General features: G+C 47.7%; 1 protein-coding gene across 1 annotated transcript in view; it reads right to left on the bottom strand.

Annotated features, from left to right (window-relative positions):
- dock1 (dedicator of cytokinesis 1) overlaps positions 1–25,499 on the bottom strand; it is a gene marked incomplete at its 5' end in the record, with an annotated part of 602,016 nt that overhangs the window by 353,272 nt on the left and 223,245 nt on the right. Inside the window, 2 exons of the mRNA XM_084323017.1 lie at positions 5,204–5,310; positions 23,425–23,495. Coding sequence (XP_084179143.1) covers positions 5,204–5,310; positions 23,425–23,495 — 178 coding nt within the window. The remainder of the gene's footprint in view (positions 1–5,203; positions 5,311–23,424; positions 23,496–25,499) is intronic.

The raw sequence follows: 25,499 nt of genomic DNA, 5'->3' as shown, positions 1-25,499 counted from the left end.
GCACTTAGCACAGCTGATTAAGCCTAAACCTGAAATACCGTCCTGGGCCAATTAGTCTGCCCATAAGAATGGCCATTGGCTGTAATGAGAACAAACAGGGAGGTAGAATTCTACTTAACATTCATGTGCACACGGCATGCTTTCACTTCATGGCCCACTCTGGGTTTTTGTCTTATTCTTTTTTTTCTTCTTCAGATCTCTAAAACACCATTGGGTGAATTTAATCAGTGAGTAGTGCTCTCTGTAAGGACACTCCTTCTCTGTCAGAAACAAGTCCTTCCTACCATCAAGATGGCGTGTGTCGCCCCCCACGGTGTCATTACAGGATCAGATCGATGCTAACGACCGGCGGGGCCGTGCTTCTCAGATCTCTACCTTCCGTAGCTTTTTCTCGAAAGTGGTGGGAAAAACAAAACACTAATGAGACGAGAATATGTAACAGAATGACGAAAGGCAAGCGCTGTGTTTCCATGTCGGAGGTGTTTATTCAATAAGAATTCCTCATCTTGTTTCCAGATCCTTCGTGTTGAGTGGGAGGTGTAGAATAACTACCTTCGAAATAATGGACTGTCCAAACGTCGGGTTACAAGACGAAAGTTTCTTTATATAGAAGTTAACCGGTGCAGTGTGCACGTTACATTACATTCTCTTTTCTCTACTTCACAAAATGCTCTCTTCAGTCGGCAACTTCAATCAATATAATCGGACACAGCTGGTTACTAGGCGCAAGGCATTCTGGGACTTGTATTTCTACTAACTAATGCAAATAATAGCATCTCTGAATATAATAAACAAACACTCTTCCAACCTTGCTTTCAACTGTAAATAATAATCAATATTAACATATATGGATTATAACTCAACATTAATCATGATGTAACCTGACCTATTAAGTTAAAAGAAATCGCCATAGATAGGACATTTGTAGTCCCATTCTCTCTACATCAGCGGACTCCTCTGCCGCTCTCCACTGCATCGCCATGCTGCCCGATCCTCTCATTCCCTCTCCGTTTCTCCTTCTTTGTCTCCGCTTGCGAGCATGTGTCCAGATGAAGACACACACACACGGACCCCCAGAGAGAGAGTGTCCAGATGAAGACCCCAACACGGACCCCCAGAGAGAGTGTCCAGATGAAGACCCCAACACGGACCCCCAGAGAGAGTGTCCAGATGAAGACACACACACACGGACCCCCAGAGAGAGAGTGTCCAGATGAAGACCCCAACACGGACCCCCAGAGAGAGAGGGTCCAGATGAAGACCCCAACACGGACCCCCAGAGAGAGAGTGTCCAGATGAAGACCCCAACACGGACCCCCAGAGAGAGAGTGTCCAGATGAAGACCGCAACACGGACCCCCAGAGAGAGAGGGTCCAGATGAAGACCCCAACACGGACCCCCAGAGAGAGAGTGTCCAGATGAAGACCCCAACACGGACCCAGAGGGTTTGTCTCCCGGCTCACCGGGCTCCGGCTAATCAGAGTCACGGTGAGGGGAAGGGGTTAGGGGGGGGGGGGGTGTACAGGTCACTGCAGTGCAGGGGTTGGGTGAACAGGTTCTCATCAGCCTCCTTTATTTTCAGGGCCCACTGGTCCAACTCTCAAGAGCAGAGGTGCTCCCAGAACCTTACTTGTGTGTGTGTGATTTCGGAGCACGGGGCTCAAAAAAGTGTTGAATGTTCATCCAAATGATTCCGTTGCCGTGGCAACACATCACTATACTGGCTGATACCGACGTCAACATGTTCAGATGTTCTATTGCGGCTATTTTAACACTTTGAGTGCCAACGACGAGAAATCTAGTTGTTGGCCGCCATGCGCTGAGTGCCAACGACGAGAAATCTCGTTATTTAATCGTTATTGCTTTTATTAGCGATATCCATTCATTTTTCATCAATCCAGCCTCACGTTATCATTGGGACTGGCTCTGACCTCAAAAAGGGCAAATACCGCCCCCTATCGTCTCCCGGATGGTAACGCACCCATTGGATTGGACTCAATGGAAATGTATGGGGGGGGGGGAACCCGGATTCCACATTTTACTTCTCAGGCATGTAACCCGAGTCGATTGCATTCATTGGGGATCCTCAGAGCAGCGTGGAATATGTGTTTCGAGGTTGGAACGTTGGATCAATAAACGCGATCGATATTTGGAATGGCGATCAGGAATTGGAATTTTTTTTGCAGAACATCTGATGTGAGATAAGGAATCTATTTTACCAGTCTTGGGGTAATCAGATGTTTTTTTTCACATATTTCACAACGTGTCCCCTATTTGTGTATGTGTGTATATGACGTTAGCGCTGACCAGGTCATAGATAATCGATTTTTCAGCCCGCTTCTCTAGCGTGCATAAGTACACATACTATCGATAATCTAGCCAAGCGTTTATTTGAAAATGATTCATAAATCAGCCGGAAAATTACAAAGCGGTATAAAACGGAAATGTACCGATGAAAAAACAATCCGTTTCGTACATGTTGACTGCAAGCAAGTCATTGATAAGCGACGGGCGTATTAGACACATAGCCATAATATAGAATATATAAATAGCTCCGCGAAAATCATGAAATATCGGAAAATCAGTCCCAAAAGGCTTGGATTCAAGCGATAAATCGTGCGCCCCCTGCTGGCACTCAATGTGTTAAGGTATACCAAAAATAAAAATAAATGTAAATACCATCTACTAACAAGCATGAACTGAACCCTTATGGCATAGCGGTGAAAACCAATTGACTGTTGTTAATTGTATTTGTAACTGAGGGGTACAATTCCCTGACTGTATTACTAGATATGATACTTACTACCACTACCTTTGTACTTAATATTCGGCCACCCAGTACACGGCATAAATATATTATCATGAACACTCTCACGTAGATGAAACGGATCCAACACAAATGTACGAATTAGAAACAGGTCTTTATTTCCTACACAGCGATGGTGTGTAGAATAAGCACTTAATCACTTAATTACATTTATGAATTGAAATAGTATGCACTTTTATGGCAAGGAGTATTCGTCGGTATATCAATAGATAATGTCCAATCTCTGAAGGCGCAGGTGGTAAATATACGACCTGGAATAGTTAAGGAATAACAGCAATGATACTTTAATGATTATAGGCTGGATACACTAGAGGGGGTTAATCCGGTCGCTTGTAAGCCGACAGGAGTAGGAGGGGGGGGGGGGGGTAGAATCCAGCTGCCTCGTCCGGCCAAGGGTATCCCAGGAGAACCCACTGTAGTGCCGTTCAATGCGCCGGCGATCCTTGGACCACAGATGAAAGCAGGTGGACTCTTTGTGGGCCGGCTCTCTCCGGTCCACGGGGGAGAGATGTGGAGAGACCTCGTCTTGCAGAGCGTCTCCTCACCTTCCGTCCTCTCCAGGGGGGGGGGTTCCAACACACGGTAGTGTCGGGGGTCTTTATCCATAGAATAATCAAAGTATCCAAAGCATAATCCGTGCCTGGGAAGGCGGGCTGTCGTCGGTAGAATAATCCGGTATACAGGTCCACTCGCTCGTCGGCTCTGGGGCTCCTCGGGTGCAGCTTCACATAGGGTCAACCACCCTGGGTAAGCAGCCAGTTCTCTGCCCGAAACGATGGGGTACTGACTACGGTAGTATTCTCACCGCACGAAGCACTATATATTAACAGACTATTATTAGCTTAATAGACTACGTCCAACTCGACGATATAGTGCCAAATATGACTATTCAAATATTAATATACACAATGTCTCAATACCGATGGTAGGCCGAACTTGGCCTTACTCCCACACGTGGCATCGCGGGGAGGCTTTACGTCTGTGACTCTATTGGAGGGTAAGAAACTGGACTGAAAAAAAAAGTCCTACTTTAGTAGCGCAGTATATATACGCACTATGAACAAATAGTCCCATTAGTGGTGCGGTAGCCAAATTCCTACGCGGAACTAGGACTTGTTCGTACATGTCGAGCGGTACGTTTGAACTGGGTCTGAGGGGTATGGCAGCCTGGCACCAAGGTCTCGACCAATAGTAGAATGGAGACTATTATGGGATGTTCAGTAGGCTAGAATGGATATTCAATGCATATTGTACAAGGAATATACAAGGGATATCAGGGAATATTAGAGAATATACAAATACAATTAAATATATATATATAAATAAATATATATATTCGGTTTAATCTGGCCCTTCACAACAGTATTTATGTTGATGGCAGTGAGTACTGCTCAGGAAGCACTATTTATTTGATTTAAATTATTTTATTTTAATACTTTATAATAATAAGTATATTGTACAATGTTGTTAGACAAGAAGATACATACCTTTTTCTTCTCTGTGCATGCAGTAGGAGTAGGAAGACGTTGGGAACTAGGCTAATGGAGGAACCTACTTCCAGTGACTGACGCTAAGCTAGGCTAACGGTGCGCGTCTTCCTACTCCTAATGCATGCACAGAGAAGAAAAAAGGTATGCATCTTCTTGTCTAACTCCAGGGTAGATGGCAAATAAGCGAGTTTTCCTTTAACTGAGGATGAGATTGTTAATGATGTTGATAATGATGTAATTGATGTTGATAATGATGTAATGTCTTGAATATTGTAAGTGCCGGACCCCAGGAAGAATAGCTTTTGTCAAGTGCAAAAGCGAATGGGGATCCTAAATAAACATAAACATACCAGACAAATGAACATTCAAGAACGTAGATTTTTTTTTTTTTTTTTTTTTTTTTTTTTAATGGGGAATGGCCGTTCTATCAATTTTGATGCTACATGCTAAGATGTGTGTTAATGGGTGAGTGTGTGTGTGTGTGTGTGTGTGTGTGTGTGTGTGTGTGTGTGTGCGCGCGTGTGTATGTGGAGAGTGAAAGACAGATAAAGAGAGAGGGGGGGGGGTTGATAGTGCTGCTGGGAGTGTAGTGCTGACTACATTCTGATCCACACATATGGGGTGTGTAGATACAGGGGATTAGCAGTGGGTCTGCTTAACTCTCTCTGATAACACGAGGGATTCCACTAACGCCTCACAGATGACCTTTTCCATGCTCTCGTGCACGCAGGGATGTGCTGGACGCTGTGTGTGTATGTAGGTGTGTGTGTGTGTGTGTGTGTGTGTGTGTGTGTGTGTGTGTGTGTGTGTGTGTGTGTGTGTGTGTGTGTGTGTGTGTGTGTGTGTGTGTGTGTGTGTGTGTGTGTGTGTGTGTGTGTTCTCTCACCGTGCTGGGTGAACAGGTCACTGTGTACGATGTCAATCAGACAGTAGAGTTTCTGTTTCACCAGCCGTCCTGGAGGAACCTTCAGGATGAACTCTGTGAACAGCTTGCTGTGGAGAGAGAGAGAGAGAGAGAGAGAGAGAGAGAGAGAGAGAGACAGAGACAGAGAGAGAGAGAGAGAGAGACAGAGACAGAGACAGAGACAGAGACAGAGACAGAGACAGAGAGAGAGAGAGAGAGAGAGAGAGAGAGAGAGAGAGAGAGGATGATGAACAGCTGGCTATGGAGAGGAAATAACAGGAGCACAAAATGATAAACCCCCTGAGCCATTCATTGTATTGCCAAATGCCACTCGTACAAATCACCATTAACTCCTATGGCACTGATGGGCATTTTCAGTTTTGTCCGTCGCTTCGCAATGCTACAGTGTGGAAGAATAACGTAACAAAAGCTTTTATCAATAAGAACCTTATAATACAAGGAGTGGATCCCCCCCCCCCCCCACCGTGGGGATTTAACGCCTAACCCTGGTAGTGTAAGTGCCATGCTCTACCCCATCGTGCTACAGGACCACAGTTCCTCACCGCGGGGTACTCAGCATTGTACGGTACGACTGATTGCTTTGACTGCAGGTTTCTTGTTTTCCAGGCGGGAAACATGCATCATCGCGTTTGTGTAACAGAGAGGCCAACAGACCGAGGAACAATCGATAATTTCACCTCTCCGAGACAATTGTAATTGTGGGGGCACTGAGGGGCTGAGGGCCCCCTCTCCGCTCTGCCCTTGGTGCCTGGGAGGCTGGAGAGCGGCAGGCTGAAGGAGGAGAGTGGGGTTGTGGCAGGGAATGAAACACGATCTCCCGTGGCTTCCGTTCAGCCTACTCCCACACTCTGCCAGGCCTCTGTTGCACAGCAGCAGCACGCTGTGGACAGGAGAGCAGCCCAGAGCCTCGCTGGCAGAGGCTCAGGGACAGGGCAGGCAGGGGAGAGGTAGGGCGGGCAGAGGAGAGGAGAGGTAGGGCGGGCATAGGAGAGGAGAGGTAGGGCGGGCAGAGGAGAGGAGAGGTGGGGCGGGCATAGGAGAGGAGAGGTAGGGCGGGCATAGGAGAGGAGAGGTGGGGCGGGCAGAGGAGAGGAGAGGTGGGGCGGGCATAGGAGAGGAGAGGTAGGGCGGGCAGAGGAGAGGAGAGGTGGGGCGGGCATAGGAGAGGAGAGGTGGGGCGGGCATAGGAGAGGAGAGGTGGGGCGGGCATAGGAGAGGAGAGGTGGGGCGGGCAGAGGAGAGGAAAGGTGGGGCGGGCAGAGGAGAGGAGAGGTGGGGCGGGCATAGGAGAGGAGAGGTGGGGCGGGCAGAGGAGAGGAGAGGTAGGGCGGGCAGAGGAGAGGAGAGGTGGGGCGGGCATAGGAGAGGAGAGGTAGGGCGGGCAGAGGAGAGGAGAGGTAGGGCGGGCATAGGAGAGGAGAGGTAGGGCGGGCAGAGGAGAGGAGAGGTGGGGCGGGCAGAGGAGAGGAGAGGTGGGGCGGGCAGAGGAGAGGAGAGGTGGGGCGGGCAGAGGAGAGGAGAGGTGGGGCGGGCAGAGGAGAGGAGAGGTAGGGCGGGCAGAGGAGAGGTAGGGCGGGCAGAGGAGAGGAGAGGTGGGGCGGGCAGAGGAGAGGTAGGGCGGGCAGAGGAGAGGAGAGGTAGGGCGGGCAGAGGAGAGGAGAGGTGGGGCGGGCAGAGGAGAGGAGAGGTGGGGCGGGCAGAGGAGAGGAGAGGTAGGGTGGGCAGAGGAGAGGTAGGGCGGGCAGAGGAGAGGAGAGGTAGGGCGGGCAGAGGAGAGGAGAGGTAGGGCGGGCAGAGGAGAGGAGAGGTGGGGCGGGCAGAGGAGAGGTAGGGCGGGCATAGGAGAGGAGAGGTAGGGTGGGCAGAGGAGAGGTAGGGCGGGCAGAGGAGAGGAGAGGTGGGGCGGGCAGAGGAGAGGAGAGGTGGGGCGGGCAGAGGAGAGGAGAGGTGGGGCGGGCAGAGGAGAGGAGAGGTGGGGCGGGCAGAGGAGAGGAGAGGTGGGGCGGGCAGAGGAGAGGAGAGGTGGGGCGGGCAGAGGAGAGGAGAGGTAGGGCGGGCAGAGGAGAGGAGAGGTAGGGCGGGCAGAGGAGAGGAGAGGTGGGGCGGGCAGAGGAGAGGAGAGGTGGGGTGGGCAGAGGAGAGGTAGGGCGGGCAGAGGAGAGGAGAGGTAGGGCGGGCAGAGGAGAGGAGAGGTAGGGCGGGCAGAGGAGAGGAGAGGTAGGGCGGGCAGAGGAGAGGTAGGTAGGGTGGGCAGAGGAGAGGAGAGGTGGGGCGGGCAGAGGAGAGGAGAGGTGGGGCGGGCAGAGGAGAGGAGAGGTAGGGCGGGCAGAGGAGAGGAGAGGTAGGGCGGGCAGAGGAGAGGAGAGGTGGGGCGGGCAGAGGAGAGGAGAGGTAGGGCGGGCAGAGGAGAGGAGAGGTGGGGTGGGCAGAGGAGAGGAGAGGTAGGGCGGGCAGAGGAGAGGTAGGTAGGGTGGGCAGAGGAGAGGAGAGGTGGGGTGGGCAGAGGAGAGGAGAGGTGGGGTGGGCAGAGGAGAGGAGAGGTGGGGCGGGCAGAGGAGAGGAGAGGTAGGGCGGGCAGAGGAGAGGAGAGGTAGGGCGGGTAGAGGGGAGGAGAGGTGAGGCGGGCAGAGGAGAGGAGAGGTAGGGCGGGCAGAGGAGAGGAGAGGTGGGGCGGGCAGAGGAGAGGTGGGGCGGGCAGAGGAGAGGAGAGGTAGGGCGGGCAGAGGAGAGGTGGGGCGGGCAGAGGAGAGGAGAGGTAGGGCGGGCAGAGGAGAGGAGAGGTAGGGTGGGCAGAGGAGAGGAGAGGTAGGGCGGGCGGGCAGAGGAGAGGAGAGGTAGGGCGGGCAGAGGAGAGGAGAGGTAGGTAGGGTGGGCAGAGGAGAGGAGAGGTAGGGTGGGCAGAGGAGAGGAGAGGTAGGGCGGGCAGAGGAGAGGTAGGGTGGGCAGAGGAGAGGAGAGGTAGGTAGGGTGGGCAGAGGAGAGGAGAGGTAGGGCGGGCAGAGGAGAGGAGAGGTAGGTAGTAGGGGTGGACGGTATAAACGGTATAAACGGTATTAATTTGCTCTACGGTATGGATTTTGACTATACCGTGTAACCGGTACAGCAGCTCTAAAATAGCAATGACGTCATGTAACCACAGCGCGACTATTTCAATCGCATTTGATTTGCCCCTAAAAATAGATAGAATTAGTCATAGATAATAGATATGTGTGCAAACTGGAAAAAGTTATTTAGGAGGCTTCGCGCAGTGGGCGTGTCAACACGCAATTGTCATTTCATAATAAACACATATCACTGCGGCGCACAGCAAGTTTCAATTTCAGTTCCTGGCATTTTTAACCAGTGGAGAAAGGTAAGATATTTCCCTATCGTTTTTCTTATATGAATTAATAAAACATATTAATTAACACCTGGTGATCAACTACAGTTTGCTGTAAACATTACGATATGTGTGTAGTGTTATGATAACGACGGCAGCAGCAGTGGATTTGCGAATAGCATGCAGCTGCAGAGCCGCAGAGCCAGGGGCTCTTTCAGGTCTGGTCACAGGCCCGTCAAACAGCGCCCCCCCATCACCATTTTGTGTGTCAATTTGTTGACACATGTGTCAATTTGTTGACACAATTGTCAATTCTTAAAGCTGAGGATGAGGATGAGCACCTTTGTCTCAATTCTTATTCAATTCAATTCGCTCTGCGGCTCTGCAGCTACATATGCTTCTAGCAAAATCCAGCCCCGCTGTTTGCAATGGGAGCAGGAGTCTCGACTCGGGACTTATTTTATTTGGAATATAATGAAAGTAGCCTAGTTTTAAGTTAAAATATTATAAATCTACATGCCTTGAGGATGTCATTCTTTATATAGCCTGCCTATCAGGCAAAAAAAATTATTCTAACAGAAACACTGATACCGTGATATATACCGTTACCGTCTATGCTTCAAATTATACCGTGATATAAATTTTAGACCATACCGTCCACCCCTAGTAGGTAGGGTGGGCAGAGGAGAGGAGAGGTAGGGCGGGCAGAGGAAAGGTAGGGCGGGCAGAGGAGAGGAGAGGTAGGGCGGGCAGAGGAGAGGTAGGGCGGGCAGAGGAGAGGTAGGGCGGGCAGAGGAGAGGAGAGGTAGGGCGGGAGCAGGGAGAGGAGGACAATGGGACGATGAAGGTGGATGAAGGTGGAAGAAGGGTAGATGCAGGGGGGGGTGTGGGCAAATAAACGTTGAATTGGCACGTCGAGTTCCAAGTGAACCCTTCTGTTCGGATATGGCAGAGGAGAGTGGATGGGAGGAGTGTGAGAGAGGCTGAGGGAGAGAGAGAAGAGGAGGGAGGGAGAGAGGGGGCGGAAGAGAAGAGAAAAAGAGGGGGAGAGAAGGAGCGAGAGAGAATAAGCGAGAATAAGCGGAGAGAGAGAGAGAGAGAGAGAGAGAGAGAGAGAGAGAGAGAGAGAGAGAGAGAGAGAGAGAGAGAGAGAGAGAGAGAGAGAGAGAGAGAGAGAGAGAGAGAGAGAGAGAGAGCGAGAGAGAGAGAGAGAGAGAGAAGAGAGAGAGAGAGAGAGAGAGAGAGAGAGAGAGAATTGAAGGGTAACTGATAAAAGCCACAAAGATACAATAAGAGAGATGATGGGCAGGCGAGAGGGGTGACATCTCATGATGGGGAGGAAGAGAGAATGGCAGAGAGATGAAAGAAAGAGTGAAAGGATGGTGGTGGTGTGTGTGGGAGGGGGTGACAGGGCCAGAGGCAGGGATAGGCCTCTCTGGCTGGACCAGACACAGCTGGCCTGATTGCAGCTGCCAGGCACTGGGTGATGTGGGCAAGAGAAGGACCCCCCAACACACACACACTCCCAATGAGGGCAGGTGACACACTCTAGGAGAGCTCCAAGTACCATGACAACACACACACACTCACTTATCCAGCTGAGCAGAGGGAGACAGAGATAAAGTAGGGAGGGAGGATGGCTGGGTTGGTTGGTTTGCGTTGGGCACCTTGATGTCTGTGGTGTTCACTCTATGCTAAGCTTGTTTTCTCTGGTTGGTCAACAGGGTCTAGTACTAGAGGGTTTAAGGTGTCCATGCTGTCGTTCTTTTTATTTTTAGCCTTTAAAAAAAAAAAGTTTTTAACCTTTCAGGTTTCTGTTCATATACAGTATAACAAAAGGTCAGGTTTCTGTTAATATACTGTATAACAAAAGGTCAGGTTTCTGTTAATATACTGGATAACAAAAGGTCAGGTTTCTGTTAATATACTGTATAACAAAAGGCCAGGTTTCTGTTAATATACAGTATAACAAAAGGTCAGGTTTCTGTTAATATACAGTTAAACAAAAGGTCAGGTGTCTGTTAATATACTGTATAACAAAAGGTCAGGGGGCTGAATGGTAATTTGTATACTACTTCTTGCATGTGTTTGTGTCTTTGAGTGAGTGAGTGAGTGAGTGAGTGAGTGAGTGAGTGAGTGAGTGAGTGAGTGAGGTGAGTGAGTGAGTGAGTGAGTGAGTGAGTGAGTGATCTATTATATTATATTACATACACATGGGAAACATCTTTTCAGCCATGCTCAAGAGAAGCACTTGTGAGTCGTGGCTGCTGTTGTTGCTAGGCGACTATTGAAAAGCCCTCAAAAGCGTGACACTCTTGCTAAAAGTTGAAATGTTAAACTATTAGCACTCAGAGCTCTATACAAACATGCTCAGCTCTCTGCAACATGCAAATAGCACAGCGTTCCCATCCAAAGAGAATGCCAAAAAGACGCTGAAAGCACTGAAAAGATATCAGTGGACACGTTGGGGTCTGTCCGACAGAGCGCAGAGGGCGAGGTGACAAGGACATGGCTCTGGGGCTTTTGTGCGTAGTGCTACTCACACGCCCGCATCTCTCATGATCTGAGATGTAATTACTGATCCTGACTGACGCCATACGGTATTAACCACCAGCTCCACACGTGTCACAGCCGCTCAGCGTTTGACCTCTCCCATCGTTCACAGGCAGTCGAGTGGATCTGACCCGACCTTTTCCACTGCCTTTCCCACTGCTTTCATTTTAAAGTGGCACTTTACCGGAAAAAAAAACGCTGATTTATCCGGCACATAATCTCACACATATCCTGAGGCTCTAAACACACATTAATTTAGTTGACAGTTATTGAGAGTGAGTTTGAATATCTCCCCCTGTGTGATGTGACACTGAATCCTACAGCTCAATGAAATGATGAGGTAAGGATTGCTATTTTTCCCCCCATCTACATCATTCCACTGCGCTGCAATTAACAGAACACAAGGATTATGTGTCCTCTGATGACATCACAGAAGAAGGTATTCAAACTCATTAGCTCTCAATAACTGTCAAACTCAATGAATGTGTGCAAAACTGTTTAGAGCCTTGGGATATGTGTGAGATTATGTGCAAAATAAATCAGTGCTGTTTTTCAATGAAGTGCCCCTTTAATTACTTGCATGTATGCCCTGGTAAGACCAATTTAAACTCGACCAAGAGTTACTCTGCGTTTACTGCAACCAAAGAAATGCCTGATTTTGTATACAAAAAATAAAAAAAATAAAAAAGAGATAGAAAACTACTTTTGCTGTGATTTTGTTGTTTTATTTGTCATGAAAGAATAGATCATTATGATTAGAATATTATGAATGAATCAAGGAAAAATATGTGATGATTTGCTTCATTAGACTGTTTTTTAGAAATCATGAACATTCTTGTTCCCCCACATGGTCTTTAGTGGAAGTGAGGAGACTTCGGTGTGAAAAGCGGAGGGGATGTCAAACTTTAAAAGCCCTATTGGAGGGATATTGGCAGCGAACTGTTAATCCCCAACGTCCTGGAGAGGCTGCCAAGTGAGCTGTCAACGACCCACAGGACTAAAAGCTTTAATCTCCAAAAGAAGAATGACAAGGCGGTGGATGGCTTTGACAGGCAACAGTAAGCGAACACCACAGTGTGCAATGGCACTTGAAAAAGGCCGGAAGGGTCGGTCGAAACATTGTATACTGCTATTATTTTGTCAATTAAAACACCTTGGAGCATCAAGTGAGTTGCGAGCCCCGCTTTGTTTTATCAATGGCACACTGCACCATAGTGTCGACGTGCTGCTGTGGAGGTCCATCTTAGGGTGCTGGAATAGGACATTTCGCCTTGATGCTGGGGCCGGGCACTGTGCTAGTGTAGTGGGTATTATACAAAGTATTAACGTAATGGACCCTTGAATCTTATCTTGTATGCAATGTTGTTTGTTCATGTTGTTATTGTTTTATTTGGACGGAAACAGAAAAGGGAAAGTTAGTTGGTGACAGGTTAGAAACATGCGTCATCGTGTCTGTGTGTACAGTGACGCCAACAGACCTATGAACAATCAATATGTTCACCTCTCTGAGACAAATCTGCGGGGCCACAGAGTAGACAGCAGATGAAGGATATCTCCGCTCTGTCCCTGGTGCTCGCGGCTCGTCCGTTACATCTTTGCACTTGAAGCCAGCGACATTGTGTACGCTTCATTTCTTTCCATCTCCAAGTTGTAATGTGTTTTAACTGTGTACATAATATATTGTCTATGCTACAAGAAACAAGCTAATGGTAAAATATTTGCATTCACTCATTCAGCGCCAGGGGTCACTGTCTAGCTTCTGGCTAGAACGCCATCGCTTTAATCAATGGGGAGACTGTGAAATTTGCGAGTGCTTAAAATATATCTTATATTATAGCTATGGGTCTAATAACACCGTCGATTGTCAGTGAGTTGCTTCTGGTCAACATGCAAAAAACAGATTGTTTTTTCATCCGTACATTTCCGTTTTATACAGTTTTGAATATGAGTATAGTTTTGGTGACTCTTAGTAATCCCAGGAAAAGACGAGATAATAGCGTTTTAGTGGAATCCACTTATCACGTTGTCATTTTTCGCCTGATTATCGAATCTTCCTGAAATCAACGCTAGATTATCGTTATTATCCTTCCTCATGCAAGAATGAAATGGGGCTTGTAGCGGGGCGCTCACCCCCCCCCCCCCCGCAGCCAACGGTAAAAAGCACAACACAGTCCACACACAGCTTCGATCGCGGGAGAAAGAAATATCAGATCAACGCAAGATTTGATATATAGTGTTCTTACCTGGTCTCTGATGTAATGAAAAAAAATAATCCAATTATCTGATCGCCATTCCAAATACTGCTCGCGGAGGTCTGTCCCACATTGTCCGGCATTGCATATGAAGGGGGGGGGGGGGGGGGCAGCCTCGCAGATGTATCGTTGTAAATGCTCGTCCTGCCGGAGTATTTAAACCCCGCCCGCACGGCTCAGAAAATAAACTACATAATTTTTATTTTTTTTTATCTTTTCCCCCCTCCTTTTTCCTCTGATTTTTCTCCCATCCCAATGTTAGTCGTTATGCCAATTCCCAATCCCCTTCCTGGTCGCTGCGCACTTACCCCCCCACAGTCGGTCTGGGAGAGTGGAGGCTACCACGTGCTTCCTCCGACACACGTCCAGCCAATCAACCGCTTCTTTTCACCTGGCAGCGCGGATTCTCACTGAGAGGGCGTAGCGTGTGGAAGGATCACACTATCCCACTTAGATCCTATCCGCGCTTAGCAGGCGCCCCGACCGAACTGTAGGAGTCGCTGTTTACAACGACCCGGACCCACCCCGCCAGCTTCTCCCACCCTCTAATACTGCCAATTGTATTAGTGTGAACGGCCAGCCAAGCTGGTAACAACCCCGGAGCTGTGAGCTGGATTCGAACAGGCGAATCCAGCCGCTCCGGGGTTGGTGACGAACGCAATCTCCGTTACGCCATCTGACCGCGCAAAACTACATAATTTCTAATGGAGTGCAATACCGGCTGGAAGGTATAAAACACGGTATTTGCCCTTTTGCAAGCTCAGACCCATTCCCAATGATAACATCAGGCTGGGTGGATGAAAAATTAATGGATATAGCTAATAAAAGAAATAACGATTAAAAGTGCGGCTGGGTGGCGCAGTGGGCAAAGCGCTCGCCACCAACGCAGGAGACACTGGTATCGAGCCCAGCTCTCGGCGTTGCTTCCGGCTTGGCCGGCCGTCATACTAACACAATTGGCATTGTTAGAGGGCGGAAAGCCGGTGGGTGGGTCCTGGTCGTTGTAAACAGCGACTCCTACAGTTCGGTAGGGGCGCCTGCTCAGCAAGGAAAGGATCTAAGGGGGGTAGTGTGACCTTCCACACGTTACACCCTCTCAGTGAGATTCCGTGCTGCCAGGTGAAAAGAAGCGGTTGATTGGCTACACATGTGTTGGAGGAAGCATGCGATAGCCTCCACTCTCCCAGACCGACTGTAGGGGGTAGAGTGCGCAGCGACCAGGAAGGGGATTGGGAATTGGCATAACGACTAACATTGGGATGGGAGAAAAACGGAGGATAAAGGAGGGGGGAAAGATTAAAAAAAAAAAAAAAAAAAACGATTAAAACCAGACTTTTCTCGTGATTGGCGCTGAGCGGTTGGCGAGTTAACCCGACTTTTTCCATGATTGGCACAGAATGAGTTAAGAGTAATTTTTGTTGAATTTTGTTAGTCTAAAGTAAAGTGAAAGTTTACTGCAGCATGCTTGCTAGCTTGAATCGCGAACAAACAAAAGTAGTCCGTGAAGCTCTGAAAGCGCGCACCAAAGCATACAACGACGGCCTGGTGGCAGGCAACATGAATGACCACAAGGTGGCGCAGTAAGGAGGACAGTAATAGAGGCAAAACGGCGCTACAGGGATAAAATTGAACTCCAGTTTGAACAGGCCGACTCAGAGCTATGTGGCAGGGGCTCAAAACGATGACAGACTACAAAGGCACCTCCCTCAAACTGAACAGTGACATCTCCTTAGCAAATGACCTCAATACCTTCTATGCAAGGTTTGATGCTGGTAATAACAACACCAGCCCACAAGCCACGGCAATGGGGGGGGGGGGGGGGGTCTGCTGCTGATGGAGACTCAGTGTTCAGGGTAACAGAGCATGAGGTGAGGCGGACCTTTAAAAAAGTGAATATCAGGAAGCAGCAGGACCGGACGGCATCCCCGGCCGTGTCCTAAAAGTCTGTGCCGACCAACTGGCCCCGGTATTCACTGACATATTTAACCTGTCCTTAGAACAGGCTGTCATCCCCACCTGCCTGAAGAAGTCCACTATTATCCCTGTACCCAAAAAATCCAAGCCTGCTTGCCTCAACGGACTACCGCCCTGTAGCTCTCACCTCCATAGCCATGAAGTGCTTTGAGAAGCTAGTAAAGGGCTACATCTGCTCCTCCCTCCCCATCAACATGGACCCCCTGCAATTTGCATACCGCCCCAACAGGTCCACGGAGGACGCCATAGCCCATGTGCTGCACACAGCAGCATCACACCTGGACAAGAGGAAGGGGAACTATGTGAGAATGCTATTCATCGACTACAGCTCGGCATTCAATACCATAGTCCCCTCCAAACTCATAGCCAAGCTCAGGGACCTGGGCTTGAACTATGACCTCTGCCAGTGGGTCTTGGACTTCCTGACGGGCAGACCCCAGGTGGTGAGAGCAGGCAACTGCACCTCCTCATCCATCACCCTCAACATAGGGGCCCCCCAGGGCTGTGTTCTGAGTCCCCTCCTCTACTCCCTGTACACACACGACTGTGTGGCTCAGCGGAGTAGCAACACAATCATCAAATTTGCTGACGACACAGTGGTGGTGGGCCTGATCTCTGCAAACGACGAGAGTGCCTACCTGGAAGAGGTCAAGGTCCTGGCGGGATGGTGCCAGGAAAACAGCCTCTCCCTGAACGTCAGCAAGGGTCAAGGACTACAGCCCCCTCAGCATCGACGGGGCACCGGTTGAGAGAGTGAACAGCTTTAAGTACCTCGGAGCCTACATATCCGAGGACTTGACATGGACCACACACATTGACAGTGTTGTGAAGAAGGCACGACAACGCCTCTACTTCCTCAGGCGCCTAAGGAAGTTCCAAGTCAGTCAGAAGATCCTTAAGAACTTCTACTCATGTACAATAGAGAGCATCCTGACTGGCAACATCACCTCCTGGTTTGGGAATAGCACTGCACAAGACCGAAGCAGACTACAAAGAGTGACACGTTCAGCCGAACGCACAATTGGAGGGGGGCTCCCCACCCTCCAGAACATTTACAACAAGCGGTGCAGGGGCAAGGCTAAGAGAATCATTAAGGACTCCAGTCACCCGAACAACTGCCTCTTTGAACTGCTGCGGTCAGGCAAGCGATACCGGAGTCTCAAGGCGAGCACAGAAAGACTCAGAAGAAGCTTCTATCCCCAGGCCATCAGGCTGCTCAATGAACAATGAACACTACACAACAACCATCAAACGCACATAGCACACACATCCACACGCACACACTCACTTTAAACAAACACACTGTAGCACCCACTCCCCACACTTTATAGCACACACTCACTTTAAACAAACACACTGTAGCACCCACTCCCCACACTTTATATTTATTGATTAAGGATTGCACTACAACTTGTACACCTTACTGTAAATTGTACCTAAATTGTACCTCATCCCATTTCTGCTTTGCACTATATAGTATTGTATATTAGTACACTGCATAGTATTGTATATTATATGGTAACTCAGTTACGTCTATTCTGCATCGAACATTGTACATATGTCTATACTGAACACTGTGACCTCATTTTCTACTTCTAATTTACATGCTATACTATGTTATTTGATACTTATCTTGTCTAGCACAGTCTCTGGAGCGTAACAGTAAGAAGCATTTTGTATAAAAGTATTCTGTACTTCTGTATGACAACTATTAAAGAAACTTGAAACTTGAAAACTATGAATGTATACAATCTGGTCAACCCAATCGGGGCCACACCTACTGAATTTGTATTTTTTTCCCCCTTCCACTGTAAAGCACGCTGTGTTCTGGTACTAGAAAAGCAGGACAGAAATACACGTCTTCATTCCATTGTCGGCAGGGCCACGACACGCCTGTGGAAATCAGGGTTTTCATGGGAACCGTAGACACTCTATACTTAAGTTTGATTGATTGATTGATTGATTGAACATTTTATTAACAGATTGCAGAATGGGTACAATACAGTACGGCTCAATACACACAACGTGTTAAGGGGATGCAGACCAGAGAAATACACGACATACAGATATACTGTACTGTTACATCCAGACATTTATGACATACAAATATACAGTACTGTTTATTTACAGACAGTTTCTAAAAGAGAATATATACATTTGAGGGGGAGGAAACTGTACATGGGGGGGGGGGGGGGGGTTGGACATCTACTGGGGCCAGTTTCGATTGTACAAAGTAACATGTAAAAGTCCCGATGGCTATTCATTCTGTAGGAGGCACTGAACTAGAATGATAATATCGTCCGAAGAGTATTGATTTCCATAGAGAGCCCTCCTCCCCCTTTTCATCTCATCAAGGTCTCTTTCCTGCTGGCGTTAGAGCCTGCATTTCAATACCACTCATTCAGAATCAACACACTAACTAGCTCATGTATTAATATTTCAGTGTATGTACACATAGCTAAAAATAAGCAGAAATCCTTGACCAACGCTAACCTGATAAATTAAACATTAGCGGGGAAAATGTGTTCAAAACTATTTTCCAAAGGCTTTTCATTTGATTTTAGCAGGCGTAATGTTTGAGGAATGAGGTTGAGTTTTTTTCTGTGTTGCGTCCCTTTAGTACGGAGACATTAGAGAGACTGAAATATGACAGAGAATCCAGGATGGGCCCATCACACGCTTTTTGGTAGAATTGTCCCATCCTTCCAGACCTCAAAGACGCTACACACCGACACAGAGGTAGTCTGGTCATGGAGGTTGTGCACTTCATTTGACATGAAAATGCAAAATCCAACATACATATTTTGTGTAGTGTAGAGACATTCTTTCACATGAACCTTTAACTTGGAAACACAGTGGGGGGGGGGTTTAGAAAAAAAAAACTATAAAAAAAACACTTCCAAGTAACATTGACTGAACATGTACAAATTCTGCCAACAAAATGTTTACGACGAGATGATCGCTAAGTAGTCGTTTACATAGCATTACAGAGAGAGAGAGAGAGAGAGAGAGAGAGAGAGAGAGAGAGAGAGAGAGGTATATTGCACTACTGTAAGTAAGTAGGTAATTAAGGCGCGAATAATGGCTGTTTAATGACATTCGCGACAGAGAACATTAACTGCCACGAACACTTAAAGCGGAAGCAGCTACTGAAAGGTTTCCATGGCAACCCCCCATGTTTAACCAGTTCACACCTTACAGACACGTAGTGACTGTTAAGTGGTTGAAAGGAAAACAGCCCAAGGTGAGTATGAGGGAAGCAAGGCGGAGGGCAAGGAGGAGAAGGAGGAGGAGAAGAACAAGCGGTCTATGTCTGCTCTGCCGCAGCGCGCCAAGTTCAAGTTCAAGTTCTTTAATAGTTGTCATACAGAAGTACAGAATACTTTCATACAAAATGCTTCTTACTGTTACGCTCCAGAGACTGTGCTAGACAAGATAGTATCAAATAACATAATAACATAATATAGCATGAATTTAGAAGAAGAAAATGAGGTCACAGTTGTTCGGTATAGACATATGTACAATGTTCTGAGTTACCATATAATATACAATACACAACTATGCAGTGTACTAATGTACAGTACTATCTAGTGCAAAGCAGAAATGGGATGAGGTACAATTTTAGGTACAATTTACAGTAAGGTGTACGAGTTGTAGTGCAATCCTTCATCCATAAATATAAAGTGTGGGGAGTGGGTGCTACAGTGTGTTTGTTTAAAGTGGGTGTGTGCTATAAAGTGTGTGTAGTGGGTGCTACAGTGTGTTTGTTTAAAGTGAGTGTGTGCGTGTGGATGTGTGTGCTATGTGTGTTTGGTGGTTGTTGTTGTGTAGTGTTCATTCATTGTTCGTTTAGCAGCCTGATGGCCTGGGGATAGAAGCTACTTCTGAGTCTTTCTGTGCTCGCCTTGAGACTCCTGTATCGCTTGCCTGACGGCAGCAGTTCAAAGAGGCAGTTGTTCGGGTGGCTCGAGTCCTTAATAATTCTCTTAGCCTTCCCCTTGCAACGCTTGTAGTAAATGTTCTGGAGGGTGGGGAGCCCCCCTCCGATTGTGCGTTCGGCTGAACGTGTCACTCTTTGTAGTCTGCTTTGGTCTTTTGCAGTGCTATTCCCAAACCAGGAGGTGATGTTGCCGGTCAAGATGCTCTCTATTGTACATGAGTAGAAGTTCTTAAGGATCTTCTGGCTGACTTGGAACTTCCTTAGGCGCCTGAGGAAGTAGAGGCGTTGTCGTGCCTTCTTCACCACACTGTTAATGTGTATGGTCCATTTCAAGTCCTCGGATATGTGGGCTCCGAGGTACTTGAAGCTGTTGACTCTCTCAACCGGTGCCCCGTCGATGCTGAGGGGGCTGTAGTCCTTGACCCCCGACCTCCTGAAGTCCACAATCATCTCCTTTGTTTTGCTGACGTTCAGGGAGAGGCTGTTTTCCTGGCACCATCCCGCCAGGACCTTGACCTCTTCCAGGTAGGCCCTCTCGTCGTTGGCAGAGATCAGGCCCACCACCACTGTGTCGTCAGCAAATTTGACGATTGTATTGCTACTCCGCTGAGCCACACAGTCGTGTGTGTACAGGGAGTAGAGGAGGGGACTCAGAACACAGCCCTGGGGGGCCCCTATGTTGAGGGTGATGGATGAGGAGGTGCAGTTGCCTGCTCTCACCACCTGGGGTCTGCCAGTCAGGAAGTCCAAGACCCACTGGCAGAGGTCATAGCCCAAGCCCAGGTCCCTGAGCTTGGCTATGAGTATGGAGGGGACTATGGTATTGAATGCCGAGCTGTAGTCGATGAATAGCATTCTCACATAGTTCCCCTGCCTCTTGTCCAGGTGTGATGCTGCTGTGTGCAGCACATGGGATATGGCGTCCTCCGTGGACCTGTTGGGGCGGTATGCAAATTGCAGGGGGTCCATGTTGATGGGGAGGGAGGAGCAGATGTAGCCCTTTACTAGCTTCTCAAAGCACTTCATGGCTATGGAGGTGAGAGCTACAGGGCGGTAGTCGTTGAGGCAAGCAGGCTTGGATTTTTTGGGTACAGGGATAATAGTGGACTTCTTCAGGCAGGTGGGGATGACAGCCTGTTCTAAGGACAGGTTAAATATGTCAGTGAATACTGGGGCCAGTTGGTCGGCACAGACTTTTAGGACGCGGCCGGGGATGCCGTCCGGACCTGCTGCCTTCCTGATATTCACTTTTTTAAAGGTCCGCCTCACCTCATGCTCTGTTACCCTGAACACTGCGCCTCCATCAGCAGCCGACCCCCCCCCCCCCCATTGCCGAGGCTTGTGAGCTGGTGTTGTTATTACCAGCATCAAACCTCGCATAGAAGGTATTGAGGTCGTTTGCTAAGGAGATGTCACTGTTCAGTTTGAGGGAGGCGCCTTTGTAGTCTGTCATCGTTTTGAGCCCCTGCCACATAGCTCTAGAGTCAGCTTGTTCAAACTGGAGTTCAATTTTATCCCTGTAGCGTCGTTTGGCCTCTGTCACTGTCCTCCTTACGTTGTGTTGCGCCACCTTGTGGTCGTTCATGTTGCCTGCCACTAGGCCGTCATTGTATGCTTTGGTGCGCTCTCTCAGAGCTTCACGGACGGATTTGTCTACCCAGGGTTTTTGATTTGGGTAAACTTTCATTTTGGTAGTGGGGATTGTTTCTTTCACCCTAGTACAGACATAGTCCAGCACTGTCTCCGTGTAGGCATTAATGTTATCTGTGTCGCGGAATACAATCCAGTCTGTGTTGTGAAACACTGACACTAGTGTATCCTCTGACGTCACATCCCATTTCTGCACCTCTCGCGAGACTACGGGAGTACTTTGATTAGCTTGTTACAGATACATCTAAAACATTCTCATTCAAGGAGGAACTTCGCCGCGCGGAGGAATTGAGATTGCTCTCTCTCATCCCCCTGCCGCAAAGGATGTTTTAAGTCGAATCTGTCAATTTTCAATAAGATTGGCGGCTCCCTCTGCTGGACCCAAGCCTTTTGAAGGGAAGTATTCTGCCTGTGTACATTACCATTGTTATGGTATTATTATTATCAGGACTCCAGAGACCAGAGTACAGATGTTCAGCAAGTAGGCAATATAATCTGCTGGAGTGTGTTGCAAGCCTGATTTAAGCATTGCATTGGGGTGGGGGGTATATGTATGTACAATATATATATATAGGCCTACTGTATTGGAAACTTCTTTGAAGACAACATCTTGTTTTTATAAAGAAAATAATTGTATTTGATAATAATGATAATAAAACACATTGTTTTATTCAATGTAAGCTGTTATTTGTATAATCTTTTCGGTAAAATACACTTTTATAAAAATACTTTAAATTTTTCACATTGAATAAAACAATAGGCTGTAACATATTTTGGTAAATGTTGTAAACATTTATAAAAAAAAATGGCGGTTTTTGAACCCAGGGTTCGGAAAGCTGTAGGGGACCCGTACCGGCCGGGACAGAGCCCTGGAGACTAGCTGTTTGAAACACACCTCACGAGAGGGTCCCAGCTCTGACCTGTTTTATTTAGTAGGCTACATAACCTCTACATAAACACTAACCTAGCTAACATTGGTCAGCTGTTTTATTTAGTAGGCTACATAACCTCTACATAAACACTAACCTAGCTAACATTGGTCAGCTGTTTTATTTAGTAGGCTAGGTAATTGGCGTTTCACCTCAACTCATCCTCGTCAGTAAGTGTCTTACTTGCATGAGACGCCGATTAGAAACTAAATGTGGGAGATTAGCTGTTGGTAAGAAGAACGAAGAAATTCGGTAATGTTTCTCGAGTCCTCTGTCACGATGTAACAAATAAGCCTACCACGAGACTGACCGAGTGTGATGGTCAAACTATGCTGCTCTGTCCCTCCGTCTCTTTCTGTCTCGCTCACTACCCTTCTCACACACAGGCTACCAGTGATGCCACAGATTACTTGTAAAAGTAATCCGATTACTGATTACTCCTTTAAAAAGTAATCCAAGTTACTTTACTGATTACTTGATTATCAGAGTAACTTAGTTACTTTGAAAGTAACTAGGTTAACTGTAAATCTGGCAAATAAGAGCTTTTGCTCTGCCACCATCAAATATACATTAATCAATAGGGAAAGAAACAATCTCTCTCTTTTGCTGTTTGGCTGGCCTCCGAGTCCTCCTGTACCTAGTCGAAGCGTCGGCTAGTGTTGTGATTCCAGATGCTTTCAATGCAATTGGATGTGCTGTTTTTAGCGGTAGACAGTATTTTGACTGAGGCTACGTTTAGACGAGCGTTTTGGGGTGGAAGTCTGAACAGAAACCGCAAAAGTCTTCTTGCGGTTTCACTTCGTTTAGACAAGCGTTTTGGGGTGGAATTCTCAGACGAATGCAGACGAGGCTGCCCTGCTGTCACACGATTGGCGCATATGTCACATGACATGCTGTGAAGACCCGCCCTACTCTGCCTCTGATTCGCAGACTGTGGATGGGGAATGTGATTGGGCCAAAGCAGAGTCACTCACAGACAGAGAGTCCAGTCACGCCGCGGGACACATTCTTGTGTAACCCTTTCACTGCCACACCACGTCACTCCCAAATAAGAAAAACAGCTCAAAATGTATTTTTGACTGTCGAAAACGAAATAAAATACTGCATTCCGCCTGCATTATGAATTTATGATGAGATAGTAACGAAATAGTAACGCACAGCCACTTGGACAAGTAACTGCAATCAGATTACTGGCTTTTAAAGATTAACGCGTTAGATTACTATTTTCGGGGAAAAGTAATCAGATTACAATAACGCGTTACTTAGTAACGCGTTACCGGCATCACTGCAGGCTACACACACAAAGTGAAGTGAATGGCTCCACCTCTCCCCCCATCAGCTTTGCTGTAGACATAAAGGTTCAACATTAAATGCCCCTCTCTCGTCACCTGCTCTAGTCGGCACATACCTTCGTCATTATGGATACATTTTTACAACCCGCCTTACTCCAGAAACCCAGCAGTGGCATATCCAAGTCTATTATACAGTATACATTTCTCTCAAATAGAAGTGTAACATTAAAGTACGTGCTGTAGGAAAAAATTCAACTTTTCCTTCCAAATTACCTAAGTTCCTTGGGATCGAAGACCAGCTTGACATCGTTGACAATGGTGGGAATGTACTTCAGAGCTGCACCCTGGACCAAAGAAAAAACAAAACATGATGAACATTTAGTTTCAGTATGTAGTCATTAGTTAAATCATTATGTATTATGCACCATCTGCATGGAATAGCCTGCAAAACTAACGTAAACTCCAGGATCTAGTCACTCTTAATGAATTTAAAGGCATGGTGAAAGCTATAGAAACTGCTCTATTGATGTTTGTAATTGTTTTAATTAAAATAGGATCACATGGTTTCCCTGCACTTTACTGTAAAGCACCTTTGAGCTGATCTGTTTTTAATGTGTGTGTGTCTGTGTGTGTGTGCGTGTGCGTGTGCGTGTGCGTGTGCGTGTGTGTGTGTGTGTGTGTGTGTGTACTGTATGAAACTGCTGTACTGCTGCCATTCTTGTCACTCTTAGATATTTTAATCTCAATGGGTCTAACCTGGTTAAATAAATTAAAAAGATTATATAGTGCTTAGAGAATTATGCTAAAGAACTTTATGTTTTCTTTTGTCAAAGTAATTATAATTTTGACTGGAATACTCTTACGTCTTTCACTTACATATAATTGACCATGTGCCTCGTAAACCAGGCCTGGTCACTTCTTGAAACCCATGATAAACGTATTATTACTGGGCGCCCACTAGAGGAAGGCCTGCGACCCGTTTTCAACCCTGAACCATAGTTTGAGAGGCACCTAAAAGTCTAGCCACAAACTGAAATAATAAACTCTGTATGACCTACAGTGAGGCCTGTTTGGTGAAATATAGACTTGATTTAGCCGACGGTAACCTTTGAGATTGACTCTCCAGAAACCTCTCAACCCGAGGCGGTGCATGGGCGGGGGCAGGTCCTTCAGACCACACTCTCTCTTGGTTGCGGTCAATAGTGTGGGTGCTGCTGATCAATAAGACTTGGTGAGGAGAAGAATTGTGGCCTCTTGCAGTAGACTTTCATGAAGCTTTCCATTGGTTGCCATCACCCCCCCCCCCCCCCCCCCCCCTCAGTTAAGTCTTGCGCTGTTTTGAGTGCGGGGATTTTGGACATAAGCGATTCGCTTGTCCGCATCCAAAACGCACAGCGGGAGGGGCATCGCGTCAGTCAAGTGAAAAAATAGTAAACACTGCAGAGCAACAGGCAGATACGGGGGGAGTGGAGGATGTTACTGAGACAGAGGGGCTGGTGGTGGAGGGACAAGCTGTAGTAGGAGGAGAGGGTGATAATGGGACAGAGGAGCTGGTGGTGGAGGGAGAAGCTGTGGGAGGAGTAGAGGGTGATAATGGGACAGAGGAGCTGGTGGTGGAGGGAGAAGCTGCAGGGCTAGGGAGTAAGCATGCTCCCGAAACAGGGGCACAGCCAGGGCCGGTGCTAGGTTCATCAGATGGAGGGGGGGGCCCCTTTCCCCGTGGTTGTAGGGGGGAATGAAGCTGACGCAGAGGCCAGTGGTGGTGTGGAGAGAGGGGGGGGCAAAGTGGTGGAGGGGGGGGGGTCAGAATGGGAAGGAGAGTGAAGTTGAGGGGAGCACACTGGTGGATGAGGAGGGGATGGATTTAGGGGGGGTGCTAGGGAGAGGGAGAGTGGGTCTGAGGAAGAGGCATTGGTATCTGGTGATGAGAGTGAGGATGTGGAAAAGGGGGAGATGTATACTGCAAGGGAGCTCACCCGGTTTCTTAGGGAAACCAAAAACAAGAAAAATGTTCCATTGGGACGTTTTTTCCCAGATAAAGAAAAGTTTTTAAGGTCTGTGATACATGCTAACAAGGTCACAGGTGGGGGATCAATGATGACACCCAGGAGGAAGTTCCGACTGAATAAGTGGGCTACTAATGTCAGGAAAAGAATGTCATCAAATACAGATGTATAATGTATAAACTGTATGGTACACATCTGCTGGTGGGTGTATTTTTCTGGTTCTTGTTCTGTTTTCTCCCTCTTTTTTCACATGGAAGTTCTTCGGATAGGCTCCCTTAATATTAATGGTGCTAGGGATGGTGTGAAAAGGGGTGTTTTTTAATTATGCAAAACAGAAAAAAT

Source organism: Notolepis coatsorum (assembly GCF_963971535.1).
Source record: "Notolepis coatsorum genome assembly, chromosome: 10".
Classification (NCBI taxonomy): domain Eukaryota; kingdom Metazoa; phylum Chordata; class Actinopteri; order Aulopiformes; family Paralepididae; genus Notolepis; species Notolepis coatsorum.
The sequence above is the reverse complement of the archived record's forward strand: the minus strand, read 5'-3'. Positions and strand labels throughout refer to the sequence as shown.